The 18805-nt window shown below is 41.5% G+C and overlaps 1 protein-coding gene across 7 annotated transcripts in view; it reads left to right on the top strand.

The window, feature by feature from the left end:
• The window catches only part of SYNE2 (spectrin repeat containing nuclear envelope protein 2), a 196589-nt gene that overhangs the window by 126074 nt on the left and 51710 nt on the right, over window positions 1-18805 (top strand). For 6 of the 7 annotated variants that reach the window (XM_026849688.1, XM_026849685.1, XM_026849687.1 and 3 more), the window contains 14 exons: window positions 34-186; window positions 436-645; window positions 1741-1842; window positions 2885-3004; window positions 3194-3394; window positions 5122-5295; window positions 5887-6018; window positions 7961-8157; window positions 9198-9330; window positions 10220-10402; window positions 10853-10999; window positions 12654-12830; window positions 15818-15973; window positions 17585-17734. In XM_026849688.1, the coding sequence (XP_026705489.1) occupies window positions 34-186; window positions 436-645; window positions 1741-1842; window positions 2885-3004; window positions 3194-3394; window positions 5122-5295; window positions 5887-6018; window positions 7961-8157; window positions 9198-9330; window positions 10220-10402; window positions 10853-10999; window positions 12654-12830; window positions 15818-15973; window positions 17585-17734 (2235 nt within the window). Of the gene's footprint in view, window positions 1-33; window positions 187-435; window positions 646-1740; window positions 1843-2884; window positions 3005-3193; window positions 3395-5121; window positions 5296-5886; window positions 6019-7960; window positions 8158-9197; window positions 9334-10219; window positions 10403-10852; window positions 11000-12653; window positions 12831-15817; window positions 15974-17584; window positions 17735-18805 lie in introns of all 7 variants that reach the window. The other variant, XM_026849686.1, reaches the window with a different exon arrangement.

The following is an 18805-nucleotide window of genomic DNA, read 5'->3' as shown; positions in this document are numbered from 1 at the left end:
AGTACTGAAAACTTATGACTTGCCTTTACCCAGGATAATGTGGCAGAGGAAGTCTCTTCCAATTTGGACAGAAAATTGTTTGAGCTGCTTCTGGCAATCAGCCGATGTTTGAATAACATGGAGGAGATGTTAAACACCTCAGTCCTCTCCACTGAAGAGGCAGCTGTGCAGCAGGCTCTTTATGAGGTAACTGTCCTAAAGCATCCAGGGAAGGAGAAACCCCAGTGGATTTCTGTTACAACAGAATAAATATGGCCTGATATTTCCTCTGTGTTTTGCTGGTATTATTCAGGAATAACACCACCAAACTACTTGGTGTTGCGCAGATTTGGGCCTATGGCTTTCAACAATTATCAACTTGAGTCCTGCAGCCTTTTACAGGGTCCTTGGACACAGATCATTTTCACTCATGTTATCTTTCTTTCAACCCTTTAGACTCTTTCTGTAGAGTTGCAAAAACTTCACGCTGATCTGAGTGATAAAAAGGATGATCTTCTAAAGTCTATTAGCTGTGCTGGTGGGAGCACAGATGTGTTCTGCAAGTGCTTTAACAACTTGCAGGCACGGCTGGAACAAACTCAAGCTGCCACTGTTTCAAGGAGCAACTCAATGAAAGCTGGTCTGGATCATAATAGCAATTATCAGGTACTCCACTGCCAAATGCACATCTCCTTTCACAGCATCTGTTAGCTTGTCAGTGTTAATGCATTTGGGTTACAGATGAGCAATCTATAATGGGCTTTTTGGTACTAAACAAACTTGTCTTGGCCTCTCAAGAAACAAATTAATTGTGCTGTTTACAGTGCTGTTTACAGTGTTTAGAGGCCTTGATCGCAGTAGAAAATTTGCATGCAGAAAGCATGGAAGTAACCTGGGATCCCATGCACACTAAAGCAAGTTTCTGTGTGTAGGGGTTAGGCCAAGGAGGGTTTCATATATTCTTTCTGCTGCTCTGTAGACGCAGGAGAGGCAGGCTTCTTCCCTTTGGTGCCATGTCTGGCACTGGGCTACTTTTAGCTATGTATTGGAGGTTGATTTAACCCTGTGTATTTACTGTCCCTTTAAGATTTTGTGACATAGTAGCAGAAGCCATAGTTTTGCAAATTTTCATTTTTTGTTCTTTTTCGGGAAAGCCAATAATGAGAAACTTTACAGATTCTCATGATGGGCTAAATATACTAGCTATTGATGGAAAATAATCAGATCAGGTATTTAGGCTGAAGTAAGGAAAGAAAAGCCTGGTCTTTGAAATACAGTTTCCAATGTCCAGCAAAACTCCAGTGTGCTTGTCATCTGCAAGTCAGCCTAGCTCTTTGCTGCTGAATACTAAAACAGTTCCTTTGGAGAACACAGGGATGTTGTCTCCAAACGTAGCAGGACTAGTCTTGCAGTGTTTATTTATGCAGAATCCATGGAGCTCCATCAGTCACCAGTAATGGGCTCATTTTCTCATTTTCAGAAAGAAAGAATTTGTTTCTCTGTAAGTTTCACAGATTTTTATGGTCATAGAGGCTCACTGTGACAGAGCAATCTACTTTCTTACACTACACAGCCTATGGAGTTTCCCTCTCTAAATTACTGCTTTAAGCCCATAATGCACATGCTTGATTTTGTTTTTTTTAAAGAGGAAAAAAATGCTTTTGCCGTAAGAGGTAACCATTTTGTTTGCTGTGTAATTTTATCTGGTCATTACTATATTCCTGATATGTGATATACATCTGATGTTTGTTTCTTTTGCAGAATGAAACCAGGCTGCTCTATGATCAGTTAACTGAGAAAAAAGCTACTCTGCAGCAATGCTTGAATGCAATACGTGGACATAATGTTTCTGAACAGTTTCAGGTAGTTTCATTAGAAGCAAAGGAGAGGAAGCACTCTCAGCATTAGCTATTATTTCCAGTTTTCTGCAATCTATGAAGTTCCATATTTTCTAAAGTTTGGGTTGTAAAATGGGGGAAGGAAAGAGTTCAGTATTCACCACCCTCCCTTTTTCTTTTTTCCTACACTCCAATCCTAGTCATCTAATTCCAGTACTTCTAGTGGTTGGAGTGGAGGAACCAGTCTCTCCACAACCTCTCAGAGTAAATACACCCCAGATATGGCAGGGAAGAGAAGGAGCTACACAAAGTACAGCACTTCACACATTATGCCTTTTTATATGCAAAACTAGCTTTTCTTTGTGGGAATAGGACTCCAGTATTTATATCTACTCATTCAGCATTTATGAGTGCTTTGTCATATGGCATTTGATCAGTTAAGCTATTTTCTTTGACCTTCATGGGGATTGGCAGAGAATTAAAAATGAACAGACTGCATATCCTCCCCAGAATGGTCATCAGCCATCTATCTACTTGTTGGTGAAGCAAAGAAGGTGTCCCAAAACTTTTTTGTTACAGGCTCATGACCTTGTTTACAGGCATCATTTTCTGCCAGGCTGAAAGCTATGTTCAGAACTGCTGAATCCCCTAGCAGGGACTGCTGGCTTAGATCTATTGTCAAGTATTTTCCACTCTTGGAAAAGGAATGCCAGAAGTACATAGCTTCCCTTCCTTCAGAGAGAACCTGCCTCTATCCATCCCTGACTGAGTCTTTCTACTTCATAATTAAAAATGGTATTTTCTGAGTCCATGATTCCTTTCAATGCTGCACTGAGACACAAGATCTGAATTCCCTTCCTGGCTGCACTGTGTGAACCCAGTAAGCTGTGTCATGAACAGTCATGTCTATTTAGCTTACAAGCTCGTTGGATCTCAGAGTCTCATTGTGAACTTATGCAGTACTAGTGCAGCAGAGATCCAGCCCCTGCATCTGCTGTACTACTAGTGATAACAAAAAGTTTACTGGAACAGAACTCCCCTAATAGCTTATTTTGTCCTTAATTCAGAAAACTGATGCCTGTGCTTTGGAGCTGCAAAACTTTGAAAACCAAGTAGCAAAACTGAGAGGCCATGGGGAAAGATTTCAGTTACCTGTCACCTTAATCCAGGAAGTTTATAAATTAGAGGTAAGAGCACAGTACAGTCTCAACTTACTCAGCAAGGTTTGATTCTTCTAAGCAAGGTATTTTTAGCATCAAAAGGCTGATGGTTATTTTGCATTCTGGGAGAGTGTGTGTGTGTGTGCATGTGTGTATGTGTGTTTGTAGAATTCATTCCTGTCCTTCATGAATCACTAAACTGTGTTTACATTGTAGGATGTTTTGGATGACATGTGGGGCATTCTGAAAGCAAAGTATGTGGAGCTGAACTCTCCTTCTATCAGTGAGACTCAGTATGAGAACTTACTTCGTGGATTTGCAGAGCTGGTAGTTATTGGACAGGAGAAAATTGCACAAGATCCAAAGCAGCTAATGAAAAGCAGAGCAGCTCTACAGTCTCACCTGGAAAATCACAAGGTATAAGATGCTTATCACAGCACGGCTCAGATCAACACAGCAGGAGCACTATTTTCTGTGACTGGTTTCTCTTCAGTGTTATGGAGAAGAATAACTAGCTCATAGCATAGGGTAGGGACTGGAGGACGTTCAGAAAACAAAGCGAAGTTTTTCAGTAGACCAAAATAGGACCCAGTAAAATATGAAAGAGGTTGTTACTGCAACTGCAGTTTTGGTGATAAGTTAAGATCTGAATTCCAGTTTTGTCAGTCGAATACTACTTTGGCTTACCTCAGAGCATATTGCCGTGTGAGGAAAACACATGTCCTTCTAATTACTGGTAATAAATCAGTAGTGAGGTTCCTGAAGTTGCTGTCTAGCAACTTGAAGTTGAGCCTTTGCTTTCAGCATTCTGTGCCATCATGATATGATGAAGGAAACTTACCCATAACAGCTTTTCCAAGGGAGGATAGTTTAGATCGAGCTGCTACATGCTTGGTGGGAAATGGCTGGGAATACACCTGCATCCTCACTGCCAGGGCAAGAAGCCTTGGCCAATGCTAGTCACTCAAAAATGTGTCTGTCATGTCATTGCCTTAATTTAACTGCCTCACATAGCTTAAACTCACTTAAGAATTGATTCAGGATGCCAAGCACTGCAAACCACTGCTCCAGAGTCATAGGAATTGTGTTTGTCACTCCAAATAGCCCTTGGCAAAGCCAAAAGTTAGGAATTTATTTACAAAGGGAAACACTGATTTACAAAATCAAAAGAAAACTCCAAAAGCTGCTTTTCCCTGCCCTGGTTATCAAGACTTATAAGGATGCTCACACAGCCTAAGCCTGGGGTATGTTTCCTTAAGTGAAATTCTTGTACTAGTTATTAGTTCTTAGTGAAGAAGATCTTGATTGAAGAGTGTGATCTTAAATCCTCAAAGCTTTTTTTTTGTGGGGGAAAGTGTTCTGCTGAGATTTGGACATTTCCCAAGAGGTCAGCTGAGCCATAACTAAATCAAACTGTTACCTGGTTATCCCAAAGGATTATTGTGCCCTACTTACTACTTAGCCCTTAGAACTGCTAATACCCTTGGTGCTTGGAGTCAACAAGCAAACAAACAGAAACAAACTGGATAATGGCTGCCTGGTGATAACTACCTCATGCTAATCTATGAATTTATTTGTAATTAAACTCTTCCTTCCATCATCTTCCTACAACATCTTTGTATTTCATATCAACTGAAGGTATAAATGTGTAGATCTTTTTCTTTAGAAATGTATAAATGAAAATAGTGTATGCAACTCATCTGCACCAAGGAAAATTTAGGCTGGACATTAGGAAGCATTTCTTTACCAAGAGGGTGGTCAAATATTCAAACAGGCTTCCTAGAGAGATGGTTGATGCCCCAAACCTGACAGTGATTAAGAGGCATTTGCAAATGTCCTTAATAACATGCTTTATCTTTTGGTCAGCCCTGAAGTGATCAGGCAGTTGGACTAGATGGGCGTTGTAGGTCCCTTCCAACTGAAAATATTAGACTCTATTCTGTCATTGGTTCTTGACTACCTGTAAAATGATCAGTAACTGCCAGTCTTGGGGTGATGCAGAATTTGGGTAGATAGCTCCTGACTCCAGCTTTGAGAGACCCTGAAACTGGCTGCCTTTCTCAGTGAGACTTCTGTCGTCTTCATACTCCTGCTGTGGGTGTGTGATCTCTCTTAAAGAGCAAACTTTAATTTGCTTTTTTTAGGACTTTTTCCACAACCTCATGACCCACATGGTTTTCATGCAAGCATTTTCCAAGAAAGTGACTCCCTCCATCCTACAAAAGAGAGAGGAATTCTGGAGAGAGCTGGTGAATGAAGTCAAGCTGCTGGAGCAGAAGGCCTGCCAGTATGGTATACATTTAGAGAGCCTATTGAAGGTAATGAGTCAAAAGAAACCCAGAGTGAAAGCTGGAGGGAAGAAGAAGAGTTGTGTCTAGGGGAACCCTTTCCACACTAGTGATGCTTTGGCTAGTAGTTGTCCTTTCCTGTCTCCACTGGACAGCAACAGTCTATTACTTGTTCTCTGTGTGTCAGTAAACTGGCTTTTGTCCTTGAAAACCTCTGAAAATGGACATGGGTGGGACTTTATGACTGCTTGCAGTAATTTTTGAGTGCCTGGACTGAAAAGAGAGCCATTTAAGGCACAAAAATACCAGCACCACTTTAAAATAAAGCTTGATCTTAAAACACCTCTAGAGAATAAGAAATCAAGTGTACCACTTAAAAATAAGAAACCTTGAAGATATTAATCAATTGAATTGAATGAATTAATCAGTTGAATTGCATGAATTAATCATCTGTGGTGAAATTATGTCTAACTAATATTCTCATATTATTAATCTATTTTCATGTTCTGTTTCATTAAAGTAAGAGCTGCTGATGCTAGAATAAGCATTAACGCTTCAGTCTGGTGTGGCAAAGATGCAGATAGATGTGTGCTATGTTAATGATGCAAGGTATTTTTTTAGGAATGGATGGAATTTGATGATGAATGCATAGTTTTCAGTAAGGAGTTGGAGGCACTTGCCTCTACATTGCCTTCTGTGAATTTGGTTGAAGAAACAGAAGAAAGATTAATGGAAAGGATTGCACTTCTACAGGTATTTAAGTGTCTGTCTTTGACTGGTTTTCTTCGTGGATCTGTAGAGCTTTGTATCCTTGTCTGCGTGTAGATGCAAGCTGAAAAGTTACATTTAAAAGTAGTAGGAGATTGGGCTGCTAATTTCAGCCATGGGCTGTAAGTTCATTTAAGTGGGAGTAATGACTCTGAATGAACTAGAACTTGGTCTTGAAATGCAAATATTTGGGAGACCATAGTGTGCAGACTATATGTATCCCAAAGACAGCAGGGAGCCATGGAGTGAACACAGACCCCCTTCTCTGATTCAGGAGCGATTTTCATACCATGATGTAAACTCTGTGGAGGAGGAGAATCAACCCAGTGCCTTCAAGTATCTGAAACCCTGCTTGCAATAGAATGTCTGCAGGTTTACCAGCTACTTTTAAAATCTGAGAATTGCAAATAAGATGCCCCAATTTCTATCATAACAAAGAGAATAAAATAACTTTTGTATAGAATAGCAGATGGGCTCCTGGCTTGTTCCCAGCTGCATCTCTGATGGCAGAGCTACACCTTTATTTAGAACATCAAGTCCAGTTGGAAACATTTTATTGATGTTTCAAATGCTAAGGATATAAGGTTATGAAAGCAGCCTTTATGGTTGTTTTATAAAATAAAGAAGAAATAGTGTTCAATAAACTTAGTGACGTATCTTCAGAGTGCTCCGCATTCCTCACAGGTTTGACCTTTCTTGGTCTTCAGAGGACCCACTCTATTAGAAATTTTTGAATTAATGAGTCTTTGGGTCTATATTGAGTCCAGTTTGATTTTTAGATTCATAGACTATTAAGGCAAAAAGGACTACTGTGATTTAATCTAGCTGACTGCATGAAAGAGATCATTGGATATTCCCAGAAAATTCTGAGCTAGAGTAAAGCTTTTGAAATAAATCAACAGTAGATATTTACAATCATAGTGGCCCTCATGTGCTTCTGATGCTTGAGACAGGAGACATGCAATATTTGCATAACTATTGATTGTGAAGTTGCCTGGTTTGCTTTGGTTTTTTAAGTTCTTATCTAGCTTTTTACTCTTAAGTCTTAATATCTGTCTTTAAAGACATCAGAAACAAAGTAGTAAGGCTTTAGAAGAAGCTTTTGAGGGGAATCGTGGCACTGGAGCTTCACAGTTTCAAGGACAAAGCCGAATAAAATTCCATGGGGCTTAATTCCTGTGAGAGAAATATCCCTATTAATAATATTGTGCAAGCCCCTCATACCTGGAGCAAAGTGAGATACTTGCAAATCACACAATTGCTATTTTCTGCCTTCTCCCTAACACTGAACTACTTCCTGTTTTTTTTCTTTTTTTCCCCTTATGTCATTTTGACCTTCCAGTGAAGTGTAGCAATGGTAAAATGATGCTTTGTTTTTTTTCAGCTAAGCAAACCAGATCACTCCTGTATCTTTTACTTAATGTCTTCACTGTTCACGTTTCATTCTTCCCTGCCACCGTTATTCAGTAGTTATCCCAACAGCTTCCTTCAAACACTGGTAACATTTTTTTAAATAGGATAGAGCCAGAAGGCCCTCTAAGAACAAGAGGGTAATAACCTTCTACGGAGGACAGTCATATGTTCAGACAGCGCAGCCAGATCTGATAGACATCTAGCTTTAGTATAACAGTTTGTCCATTGCTCGTGGTTTACATGTGTCAAAAAAACCCCATCAAATCATTATACAGATATTCTGATAATGGATGAAATTATACTGAGATCTGTCTTGGTCTATCCAGAGGAAACAAAAAAAAAACAAACCTGTGTCCCTTTTGAAAGTAATAAAGATTCCTTCAATTTGGAAAATAAAATACATGACAGATTAAATGTTAAGATTAAGAAATTAGCACAAATTATATGTGTTTTGCTGGCTGTGTTTTCAGTTTTTAAAATATTATTGTTTCGCAAACTTCCCATATTCTGATAGCAAATCAAAAATAGTGTTGATGAAAAGCATGCCAGGCTGTACCAGATGGTGAAAGAAGGGAAGAAATTGCTGACTGCTGTGAGCTGTCCAGAAATAAGAAGCCAGATTGGGAAACTGGAAGAGCAGTGGTTGTCATTAACCAAAAAAGTTGGCCATGAACTACACCGACTTCAAACATTACTCAAGCTCTTGGTCAGGTGGGTATAACTCAGAAAACAATGTGGGATACCAGTTATTTTCTGATCCTCTATAGATTTATTTTCTGCAATATGACAGTGAATTAATAAATAACGCAGTTCCTTTAACTTAAAGATGAGAAAAAGAAAAAAGCAGTGGTGATCAGAAAAGTGGCCCTTTATTACACAATTACTTGTCGCTGTGCAGACAAGTGCTTCACTTCCTGCTTACTTTTGTAGGAACAGTGTTTTGATTGCTGCCATTGCCAAGTCAGTGCATCTAGGTGAGAGTTAGCTGCATCGTGCTGCAGTTTTTATGTTGGAAGTAGCAACAGAAGCTCTGATCATGCTGCCCTAAGCATTTTGGCCTGCTGCAAATGCCAGCTAGCCTTGATTCCCGTGCAAAGGCATAATGCGCCTGTCTGTGCATGTACACTATCCACCTTACAAACATTCAAGACGTGGCTGACATGCTGCCTCGTGTTTTGAAGTTCTCCAAAGGGAGAAGACCCAACCGTGCTCAGCGCTTTCACATGCCCCAAGCCAACTGTGGGTGCAGTCCTGGCAGTGAGGTGGAGGCAGTCTGGCGCGTTCTCCAGCCCAGCCCACCAGCTGATGTACCCAGCTCAGCTCTCCCTGCACCCAAGCTCAGGCTGGCTGGACACACAGTGTGGACAGGGCATGCCAGTGTTGGTTGGTATTTACCCCTGCTGTGTATTCTGCACTATACCTTGCAGTGTGCACAACCTCCTCTGGTAGTTTTGATCTCCATGTAAGCTTGCCCTGGCAACTGCTGGGTGAATACAGGAAGAGGATTTTTTCAGGGAGAGCAGACCAGGTGAAAATAGCTAATAGGAACAGTCTTGTGTGTACCTCCAGCAGAACTGCCATGTTGCACACCAATCCATGATGTAGCCATGCTTCTGCAGGGTTATGTAGCAGCGTAGGTGCCAGAATAACACATGCCTCCTCACGGAGAGGAGGAAAACTTGGAGGGTGAGAAATGTATCACAGACTCAGCTAGGAGATGTATGTTTGTGTGTTTTGTTTCCTCCTCGTAGCTACAACAGAGACTCGGAGGATTTAATGAAATGGCTTGATTCTGCTCAGCAGAGAATGAATTTTTGGAAGGAGCAGTCTCTCAATGTGTCACAAGATCTTCCCACCATCAGGGATAACATCAACAGCTTGTTTGTAAGTAATTTCTCCTGCCACATTTAGATAAGACATTGTGACTTCCAGTGAAAAATACCCTTCTGAGTGTTTTCTGTATTTGCTATGACCCAGAAGCTGCCCACATAATATAGCACTGAATGGCTGTGTGCCCCAAAGCCACCCTATTATCTGTGTAGGAAACCATGAGGATGGGAGGCCACCAAAGACCTTCCTTCGGATTAGGAGGCCAGCCAGAGTGCATGAGTCAGAATGAAATCCTCTTGTAATGAGCTCCCAACTGCAACATCACAGCTCAGCCAGGATCTCTTATGCACCTCCAGCCTAATAGCAAGGTTTCTGTCTTGCTTCTGATGCCAAATACCAGATACAGCAATTCAGCCAAGCTGGTGGGCCATGTACCGGCTGAATCTGGAGTGTGGGCTCAGATGGCCAGCCAAAGTCAGGGAAGAGAAACATGCTGAATTTAATTTCATGTCTTTGTCGCCCCCCTGGTGTGTGCTCCCTTTGTATGACTAACCATGAGGTTCAGCCCCAGCATTAGGCCTGATAGAGGAAGTCTTGCACATTGAGAGAGCAAAGCATCTTGAAGGCTGGACTGCTGGTAGGGGTGAGCTGGCCAGAGAGTCGAGGACTGGGATTGCTCCATGGACCTCTGTGTGAAATGGGGATCAGGATATTCCCCATCCCTATAGAGTAAAAGGTGGCATTGATCATTGTATCGAGCTGGGCAGAAAAAGGCCTTACCTGCTGCCAGATCATGTTGAGTTTAGGTTTTATGAACTTTACAAACTTGCTAAAATCTGTTTGTTGAGGCAGTTCATTCTGTGACTAAAAATCTGGTTTGTCTTTATTTAAATAAATACATAAATATTTATACCCTCCATTAAATTTCTCCCATGCACCTCAGATGTTCTCTAAGGAAGTTGATGAAAAATCTTCCCTGAAGTCATCTGTGGTGAGCACTGCTAACCAGCTCTTTCATGTGAAACAAGCTGATACTGCAGCACTTAGGTCATCTTTGGCAACGTTTGAGCAAAAATGGGGAGAACTGATTACACAGCTCCTGGCCATCCAAGAAAAGCTTCACCAGGTAAGGAAAAACTCTGCTGCCATCTCTCAGTTTGAGCTAAATAATTACTTTAAAATGTTGCTGCTGGGATTCAGTTGGCTGTATCATAAGGCCCCTAAAGCACTTCTTTCCTAATTGTCTGTCTGTCTTGGTTTCAGAATATTCCCAATATTGCACTGCAATTTAATTATTGAAGCGTTCTTCCTGGGTTGTTTGGCATATATCTACCATCTTTACAGTTTTAGATGAAAATCTGTTACAGTTAGAAAGAATTTTATTTCAAATTTCTGTATTATCGGACTTTTCTTAATTTAAGTCATATGCCCCTCTGGAGCACAGTGCTCACCTTCAAGTTCATACCCTGATAATTACAATTATAGTGCCTGAGCCTTTCTAAAAATACAGGTATCATCTTCCTTGATATTTCTAACAAGCCGATTGTAGAGGATTCATTATATCCTTTATCCCCAGCTTCAGATGGAAAAGCTTTCATCACGGGAAGCTATTGCTGAGCTAATGACCTGGCTGGACCATGTGGAAGAACAGCAGGGACATGAGGAGCCAATAAATTCACAAAGTAGTGCTGTCCAAGTCAGAAACCTCCTTCAGAAGTACAAGGTAAATAGGAAGCTCTAAGTACAGGCCTTCTGGAAAGTGTTTGGCTGTAAAAAGGATGGAAACAGCCTACAGGCACTGTCATATCCTTACCCTTGCTCTCAGGAGGGTTCCTCAAACAGTCTCAAAGGTGCCTTAACATCTTCCTTTATGAAAACCTTTTGCTTCCATGCCACACAAAATACTGCCTGGCCAGCAATATGGCTACTGCCTGCTGTGCTATAATCTCCTCTTCCTCATGCTGTCCCATCTGTCTTGCTTGTTCTTTCTCACATTTAGATTATAAAATGTGTTGAGCAGGAAAGCTTTGCTTCCTTAGGAAGAGAGACTCTGCGTTTGTGCTGGTTTAGTCTGTCTTTTCAACAAAGAATACCTTGAAATGGAGCTCCGTAACCTGGATCCATTTAACTAGAGAACAAGGTTTTTTGAACATTATGTTTTCATCAAAAGAGATAACTGCCTAGGAAAGAGGGACAAGGTGAACATCCCTGCAGAGAGGGAGGCTGCAGCAGACTCTTGGCTCTGTTCAGATGCTAAAGCACCAATGGTAATGGCACAGGAAGGATTCAGGCCATGCTTGTGCCTCCGTAGGTGCCAGAGAGTCCAACCTCAGGGCACGAATCCCTACAGAGCCATATTTTGCTCTGCCCTTGCAGAGCTACTGAGCGATGTTATGACAGTTCTCAGTCTACAGCCTCAGTTCTCAGGCACTTCGGTACTGCATGTAAGGCAAGTGCCAACGTAAGCACTTCTTTCAAAGTACCTTAGTATAGCAGATAAATAACATTTTGGCTTATATTAGGTGGATTTGGAACTTGGAACATGTAGGTGAGGTGCTGTTTTTAACCCTTTGGATGTTTAGAAATCAGTTTGTACATGTCCCTTCTGCACTTGTCAGCAATGTGGGGATGTGTACGCTGAGAAGAAAGCTCAGATAAGGGTCATGAATTCCTGCCAGGAAGCAGCTATGGCTTCAATACTTCTACTGTGGTATTCCCTGGTGGCTTTTTTCTGAGTACTATGAGATAAAATGAGGAGTCTTTTCCTCCCCTCTTCTCCTAAGACCTTCTGAAATAAAAAGGCATTCCCTTATGTTCTCACTTTTTGTATAGTTTCTCACTTGTCTCTGTGGGCAAGAACACAGATGCTGGAGGACATTTTTTTCCTCCAAGATATTCTGATATTCTATTCTGATAGAGGACATTTTGATAAAGGAGCACAAGCTCTTGTCTGTGAGTCACAGGAGTGTGGCATGGCCTTGGTTTTAGCCTAATCTGGGCCCACGGCAGTGTGATGGTATTGTCCAAGGGATGAAGTATTGGGACTGGTACCCCTAGGTTATATTCCCTGGTCTGGCACTGGCCTGTTCTTACCTTGACCTACTCATGTAAAGATAGTGATTTTCTGCAAAAGTTTCAGTGGATGGAAATAGCTACACAAACACAGAATAGTAAAAATTGAGAATTATTCCCACAGCCAGGTGTCTTTCAGGAAAATATTTTAGACCATGGTTCAAAATAATGTGTGAATGTCCCATAATTATGCCTTGAAGAATTGGAACTGATCAGATTAAAACTGCCAAACTAAGTGTTTTACATGTATGTTCTTTTTTTTTTTTTTTTTTTTTTTTTCCCTTTTTTTTTTTTTTTCCCTCCAGGAATATATGATGGAATTGAACTTTAAACAATGGATAGTAGATTTTGTTAACCAGTCACTCTTGCAGATGAGCACTTGTGATGTGGAAAGCAAGCGGTATGAAAGGACAGAATTTGCTGAGTGTCTTGGAGAGATGAACCTGCGGTGGCACATGCTGCAGGCGTCCCTGAACATAAAGGTTTGATTGAGATCTCATTGCTTTCTCTCTCACTCTGATCCTGCCTGTGCCAGTACTCTGTATTTTGCAAGCAGACTTTATCCCTGAGTCTGAAAACACTGTTGAACACAGTAAACTCCCTGTGCTCACTGCTGTCTGTCCATCCTGCTATCTCATGGGTGGCTTATGGAGAGGTCCCATAGCACATCAGCTATCAGGTGGTGGGCAGGCATCCAAACTTCAGCAAGGTCTGGAATGGTAAACTCTCCTGTATCTTGCAGGGAGGGAAAATAGACAAAATTCAGCCTGGGAATTACCTTAGTTGACTGTATTAGGTGGAAAAAATAACTTTTCTCTTGTGAAGAAAATACAGTCAGTGACATGTCAACAAAGAAGACCTATATTGAGAAAACTATGAAAAAGGAAGAATTCAGGGTAGTGTCTGCAGGGGAACCTGTTAGTGAAATCTGTTGAAGCTTTGGGGTGCTGTGAAAGTTGGGACATGTAAAACTCAACAGGAGAAAACACTGTATGGTTTGTGGAGAAGAGAGGTTCTACACTGCTTGGTACAAACATCCAGGCCCTGCTCAGCAAACAGCACCAAAAAAGCAAATACCCCTCCACCAGCCATATGATGGGAATGAGAAGTAGGGATATATTAAGCTACCACCCATTTTCCTGTTGTAGCAGTTGGATTTGCCAAAAAAGTAATTATTAAGTAAGTAGTGTTGACAGCCATATTCCGATGGGGACACATGACCCTGCTGGGAAAGGTACAGCGGGGATTGGTTCCCAGCGCTGCGCCAGCCCTCCTGGGTCACTGGCAATGGGTCGCTCTGTGGCTGTGTCCTCCTTCTGCAGTAATTAAATATGCTTTCCCAATGGAGTGCTTTGAAGATCAGCAGCTGATAGGCAAATTCTACATGCAGACTAGCTATACCAGCACATCTTCTGTGTTTCTCTCTAGCAAATCTGTTTCAGGCAGTGTCTCAGAATTACTTTATTCTAGTGAGGCTAGAAATAATCCAGGCATTCAGAATTAGATGCTGCTGCCTGTGTGCCCCAGTCCCCAGAAAAGCTAGTGTGACTCATATGATATGGAAAACACCAGGGGAAGGTTAGCATCCCAAAATGTAAACATGAGGCTGCAGGAACAAATCTCTCTACCAGCACATTCCTCTTTCATCTATGTTGCTCTCCCAGATTTACAGGGTGTCATGGTTTAAGCCCACAGGGCAACTGAGCACCATGCAGCCACTTGCACACTCCTTCCCCTTCAGTGATGGGGTGGAGAAAATACAACAAAAGGCCTGGGGATCCAGACAAAGACAGGGAGGGATGACTCACCCGTTGTGGTCACAGGCAAAAGACAGATATGATGGAAAAGAAAAAGAACATTGTTTTAAATTGAACATCACCACTACCACCACTCAAACAGAGTAGGTCAGTGGAAATATAACCACATCTGAAAAACACCTTCCCCCCACCCCTCCCTTCTTCCCAGCCTCAGCTTTGTTCCCATTTTCTCTACCTCCTTCTCTGCAGCGGAGCAGGGGGACAGGGGATGGGAATTGTGGTCAGTTCATCACCTGTTGTCTCTGCCTCTCCTTCCTCCTCGGGAGGAGAACTCATCATACTCTTCCCCTACTCCACCATGGGGTCTCTCTCACAGGGGACAGTCCTCCATGAACTTCTCTAATGTGGGTCCTTCCCACAGGCTGCAGCTCTTCATGAACTGCTCCAGTGTGGGTCCCTGCCATGGGCTGCAGCCCTCCCAGCAACAGACTGCTCCAGCTCAGGCTGCCCTCAGAGTCCTGGCCTTCCTTGAGCACAGGCACCTGCTCTGGCACGGAGTCCTCTACGGGCTGCAGGGGGGCATCTGCTCCACCAGTGACCTCCATAGGCTGCCTGTTTGGTTTTTTTTTTGAGATAAGGACAGTTTAATAGAATAACACAAGGAGAGAAGAAAACAGTAATAACAGAATCGCAAAATCATCTAGGTTGGAAAAGACCTTGAAGATCATCTAGTCCAACCATTAACCTAACAACAATACTAATAAAAGAATATATAAAGTGAGTGATGCACAGTGCAATTGCTCACCACCTAGTAGGCCACGCGCAGCCCCTTTCCGAACCACAATCTCCCTGACCCCCAGCCATCTCCCGCAGTGATATACTGAGCTGATGGCAGTATAGTGTGAATATCCCCTTGGCCAGTTCAGGTCAGCTCTCCTGGCTGTGCCCCCTCCCAGCTTCTTGTGAATATTAACCTGATCCTAGCCAAACAGTCACTAATTGGAACTGGGGGAGGTTTGAGAAGCTTCTCACAGGAGCCACTGCTGTAGCCCCCTTTTCCATGACCAAAACCCCACCACACACAAACCCAGTATGCAGGGCTTTGGGAGAAGCTGCTTTCCCTGAATCCAGATACAAAGACTGCTGATCAAACAGAAAATTCTCAATTTTTTCTGACTCAGAAAGTCTTGTGACTGAAAGTCTCAGGAAGTTCCAGAAATATTTTCAAGTGGAAAATTCAGTTTCTGCACAACTGAAAATTTGCATGATGAAATTTCAGTTTTGTGAGGGAAAAAAGTTATCTTCTCTAACCATTTTCAGGAAAGTGCATTCTAGGGTTTAACGGATCATCAAGGCCAAGACTGAAGATAGGAGACTTGAGGTCCCTTGCTTATTAGTAACTTTGTTGATGGGTTTTAGGGAGAATGAGTTTTCCGAACTCTATATGAATGTGTTCACGAAGCCCAGGGTCCCCCAACCTGTCTGGTCCACAAGCTGTCAGCTCCAGAACCCATATTGCCTTGATTCCTTCCCAGGGAAAAGGTCAGATCCTAAAGAGGCAGTAAACCTTTTTGGCTTTTCCTTTCAAAATGTTTTCTCTAAATAGTATTTTCAATGTAAATATTGTAATCTAAATTTTGTCATGTAAGGGAGAGCCTTGTTTCTGCCCACTTCTAGGTTTAAGTAAGTTAAAATAGTTCTGTAACTTCCAGATACAAGACCTGGAACACATTTTGGAGGAAATTTCTGAAAATGAGAACAAAGCACAGGCTCTACGCAACTGGCTGGAAGCTCAGAGGGATCGACTGACATCTTTACAAACCCCAGCAAGTCTGATCTCTGCACAGAACACATTAGATGACTGCAAGGTAAAGCATTATATATGTGATATTATTGTAAAAGACATATTTAGCACTTTGCTGAATCCAGACTAAAGAACTGCACAGATTTTAATAGGAAAAAAATTTAAAGGAAGTTGCTATTTCCTAGAAGAATACTACAATGTAATTTTAATTAAAGCATGTTAGGTTCAGGTGATAAAGAGCCAGATCCACTTTTAATGTGAATTACTATTTTATGGGTTTTTTTCTCCAGTTGAAGATGCATCTCCTATTCTTCCATGGTACTTGGAGTGTTGTGCAGCAATATTGTAGATCCTATTCCAAAATAAATAGTTCTCGGTTTAGCATAGCCATGGCAAAAGCTATCAGTTCCATTAGTTTCAAGAGCTGTGTGGTGGAAGTGTCATGGAAACTACAGAGTTGCATTTGGAAAAATAGCAACTCACTCTACTCCTGCCCTTGGAGTAGTCTCCCTGTACCACCTTCAAGAATCTGGGTGTCCTTTGGTTTTGTTGTGTTTTTCTAGGCATCAGCTCCTTTAAAATTAGTACAGGTGCAGACAACTAATAATTGGCTCTGATTACTCTGACAGTCTGATTTCATTCAGTACTGCGTTTCCTCTCTATTTTTTAACATGGAATATTTGTTCTTTCATTGCCATGGTTACATGTCTCTCTCTTGTAGGCTGCTTTTATTGCCTGGAGTGCTCTGTTACCCACCAAGTTACTTGTCTGTTTGAAGCACTCTGAAACATATCAAGGGGCAAAATGGAAGAAAGACACAGGGTATCTTTGACTAAAACACTAACCTGCTCACAGCAAGGTGCAGTGATAGGATGCAGGTGGCTAAAATGTTTCATTAAAATTCATTTGCTCAATAAAAATGAGGTCCAAATTCAAAAGTCTTTTGGGGACAGTAAGCAGAGGGTAAAAAGGTCATGGCTTTAAGTGTACTGTTACAGGAAAATGTTACAACACATTGTGGGTATGGATATCTACTCATGTTATGAAGAACTTATTGCTGAGCTTTCCCCAGCAGGTCAAGACTAGTGTATAATCTTGCTGATTGTGTTGGTGGAGAAGTTATTCTCCCAGGCATCTTCATTGATTTCAGTGGGGTTTCTCCATGGGAGAAAGCCTCTGACTAAGGGGACAAGCTGAAAATAACTTTCCAGAAGTTGTTAGGATGTCACAGACCCTCATGTTGCAAAGACAGTTCCTATCTTTACCTTTGTCTGCTGGAGCAGACGAGGACTCAAATGCTAATCTGCCCAAGGAAAAGTTCAGCTGCATTAATAAAAAAACCTTTTTGCACCTGGAGAGGTACAGAGAGGCCTGCATGGATTTAGCTCCTGATGATTTCCTTCCCAAGCATGATGTCCAGTGCTCATGCTGACACTAAATGAACTGATTCTAGCACTACAGGCAGACGACTGTCTAAAGCAGCCACTGTCATTCTGAATTCCTGTAAAACAGTTGCTCTGTATCAGAGTTGAAATGGTGACGGTGTTGCATGGCTGAAGAATTGCACAGAATTGGTTTTAAAGAAGGAATGTTTATTTAAGCTCCTCACACAGAAGGTTTTTTCTATGGTCTCATCAAAAGATCTTATCTTCCTTTTTTTATTTTTTTCATTTAGGAGCTAGAAAATCAACTATCAACTAAGTCCAAAACTCTTGATGAGCTCAAGCAGAGTTTGGCTAATAATGGTGGTGCAGAACAAACCCCGGAAGCTCTGTCCCTCAGGAGAGCTGAGCTGTTTGAAATGGTGGACAGCACTGTAAGCCAGGTAAAAGTTTTGTTTGCTTTCAGATTTCCTCCAGTACGTATTCTTACCACCAGTATTATTAATCTTTTTAATGGGATGGCAGGAGCCAGTACAAAAAAGATGCAAATTATTCCTTAATCTTAAGATTCCTAAGAACTTCCTTTTAACTCTTTACCATAAAGTAAATTAATATATATACAAGGTTGAGAGAGGAAAAAAAAAATCTGATCTCAAAGTAGTTTGAATGCAGGGGGAGGAGAGACAGCCCCCCATCTGCAGTTTAAGAAAATAAAGAAACAGCACTGCTTTTTCTGTCCAGTTGAAAATTGAAACCTTAAACTCTCTTACTTGATCTGCTTCTCTTTCATACCCTGGTCTTTCTCCCCTGTGGTACACTGGTGGAAGCTGCCTACACCAGCCCCATTCTCACTGCCAGACGGAAGAGTCCACACACCTTCATGGCTTTCACTATCTTCAAATACTGTAGTTTCCAACTGCTTTAAGTAGTCTGACAGATTGGTTTCCCATGCAGATTGACTCCCCAGCAATTTGCATTTATAGTTATATTATTTTTATACTTGGAACTGATCTTTTTTATCTAGATGTAATTGATAGGCCCAGAAGATGTAATGAGTACATTTATGGATTTAAATTTGGGGTAATAAATAACCATGTACTGTAGAGGATTATATATGACACAGTGATTGTGTTTATTGTTAAGATTCCCTTACACGTTCCATGATGAACACCTTGCTTTTGTTCCCCAAAACTTTGTGAAACCTGAACCCTTTTGCTTGAACTCTTCCTCCTGAGGTGTGAGTCCAGATGGGTCTGCTGCTTCTTGTTTTAAGTTTCAACAGAAATGGTGTGGCTGTTTCTTACCAAGAAAGCAGAGAAATTTTTGTGTGTGTACATGATGAAAGTTTTTACTTCTGCTGTAGAACTGGGAATTGAAATTGGCAGGATTGACAGCCTAGTGCTTTTTTCTTCTTACAGTCACCATGGGTCACGTTAATTTTAGTATTTTTATGACTTAAGTATCAAACTTTAAAACTGCAGAATGTTCTTACAGCCTAGTTGTCTGCATGTGCG

Source organism: Athene cunicularia (assembly GCF_003259725.1).
Source record: "Athene cunicularia isolate RWA chromosome 5 unlocalized genomic scaffold, athCun1 chr5_part1, whole genome shotgun sequence".
Taxonomy (NCBI): domain Eukaryota; kingdom Metazoa; phylum Chordata; class Aves; order Strigiformes; family Strigidae; genus Athene; species Athene cunicularia.
Note: the sequence above shows the minus strand (reverse complement) of the source record. Positions and strands in the feature narration are given on the sequence as shown.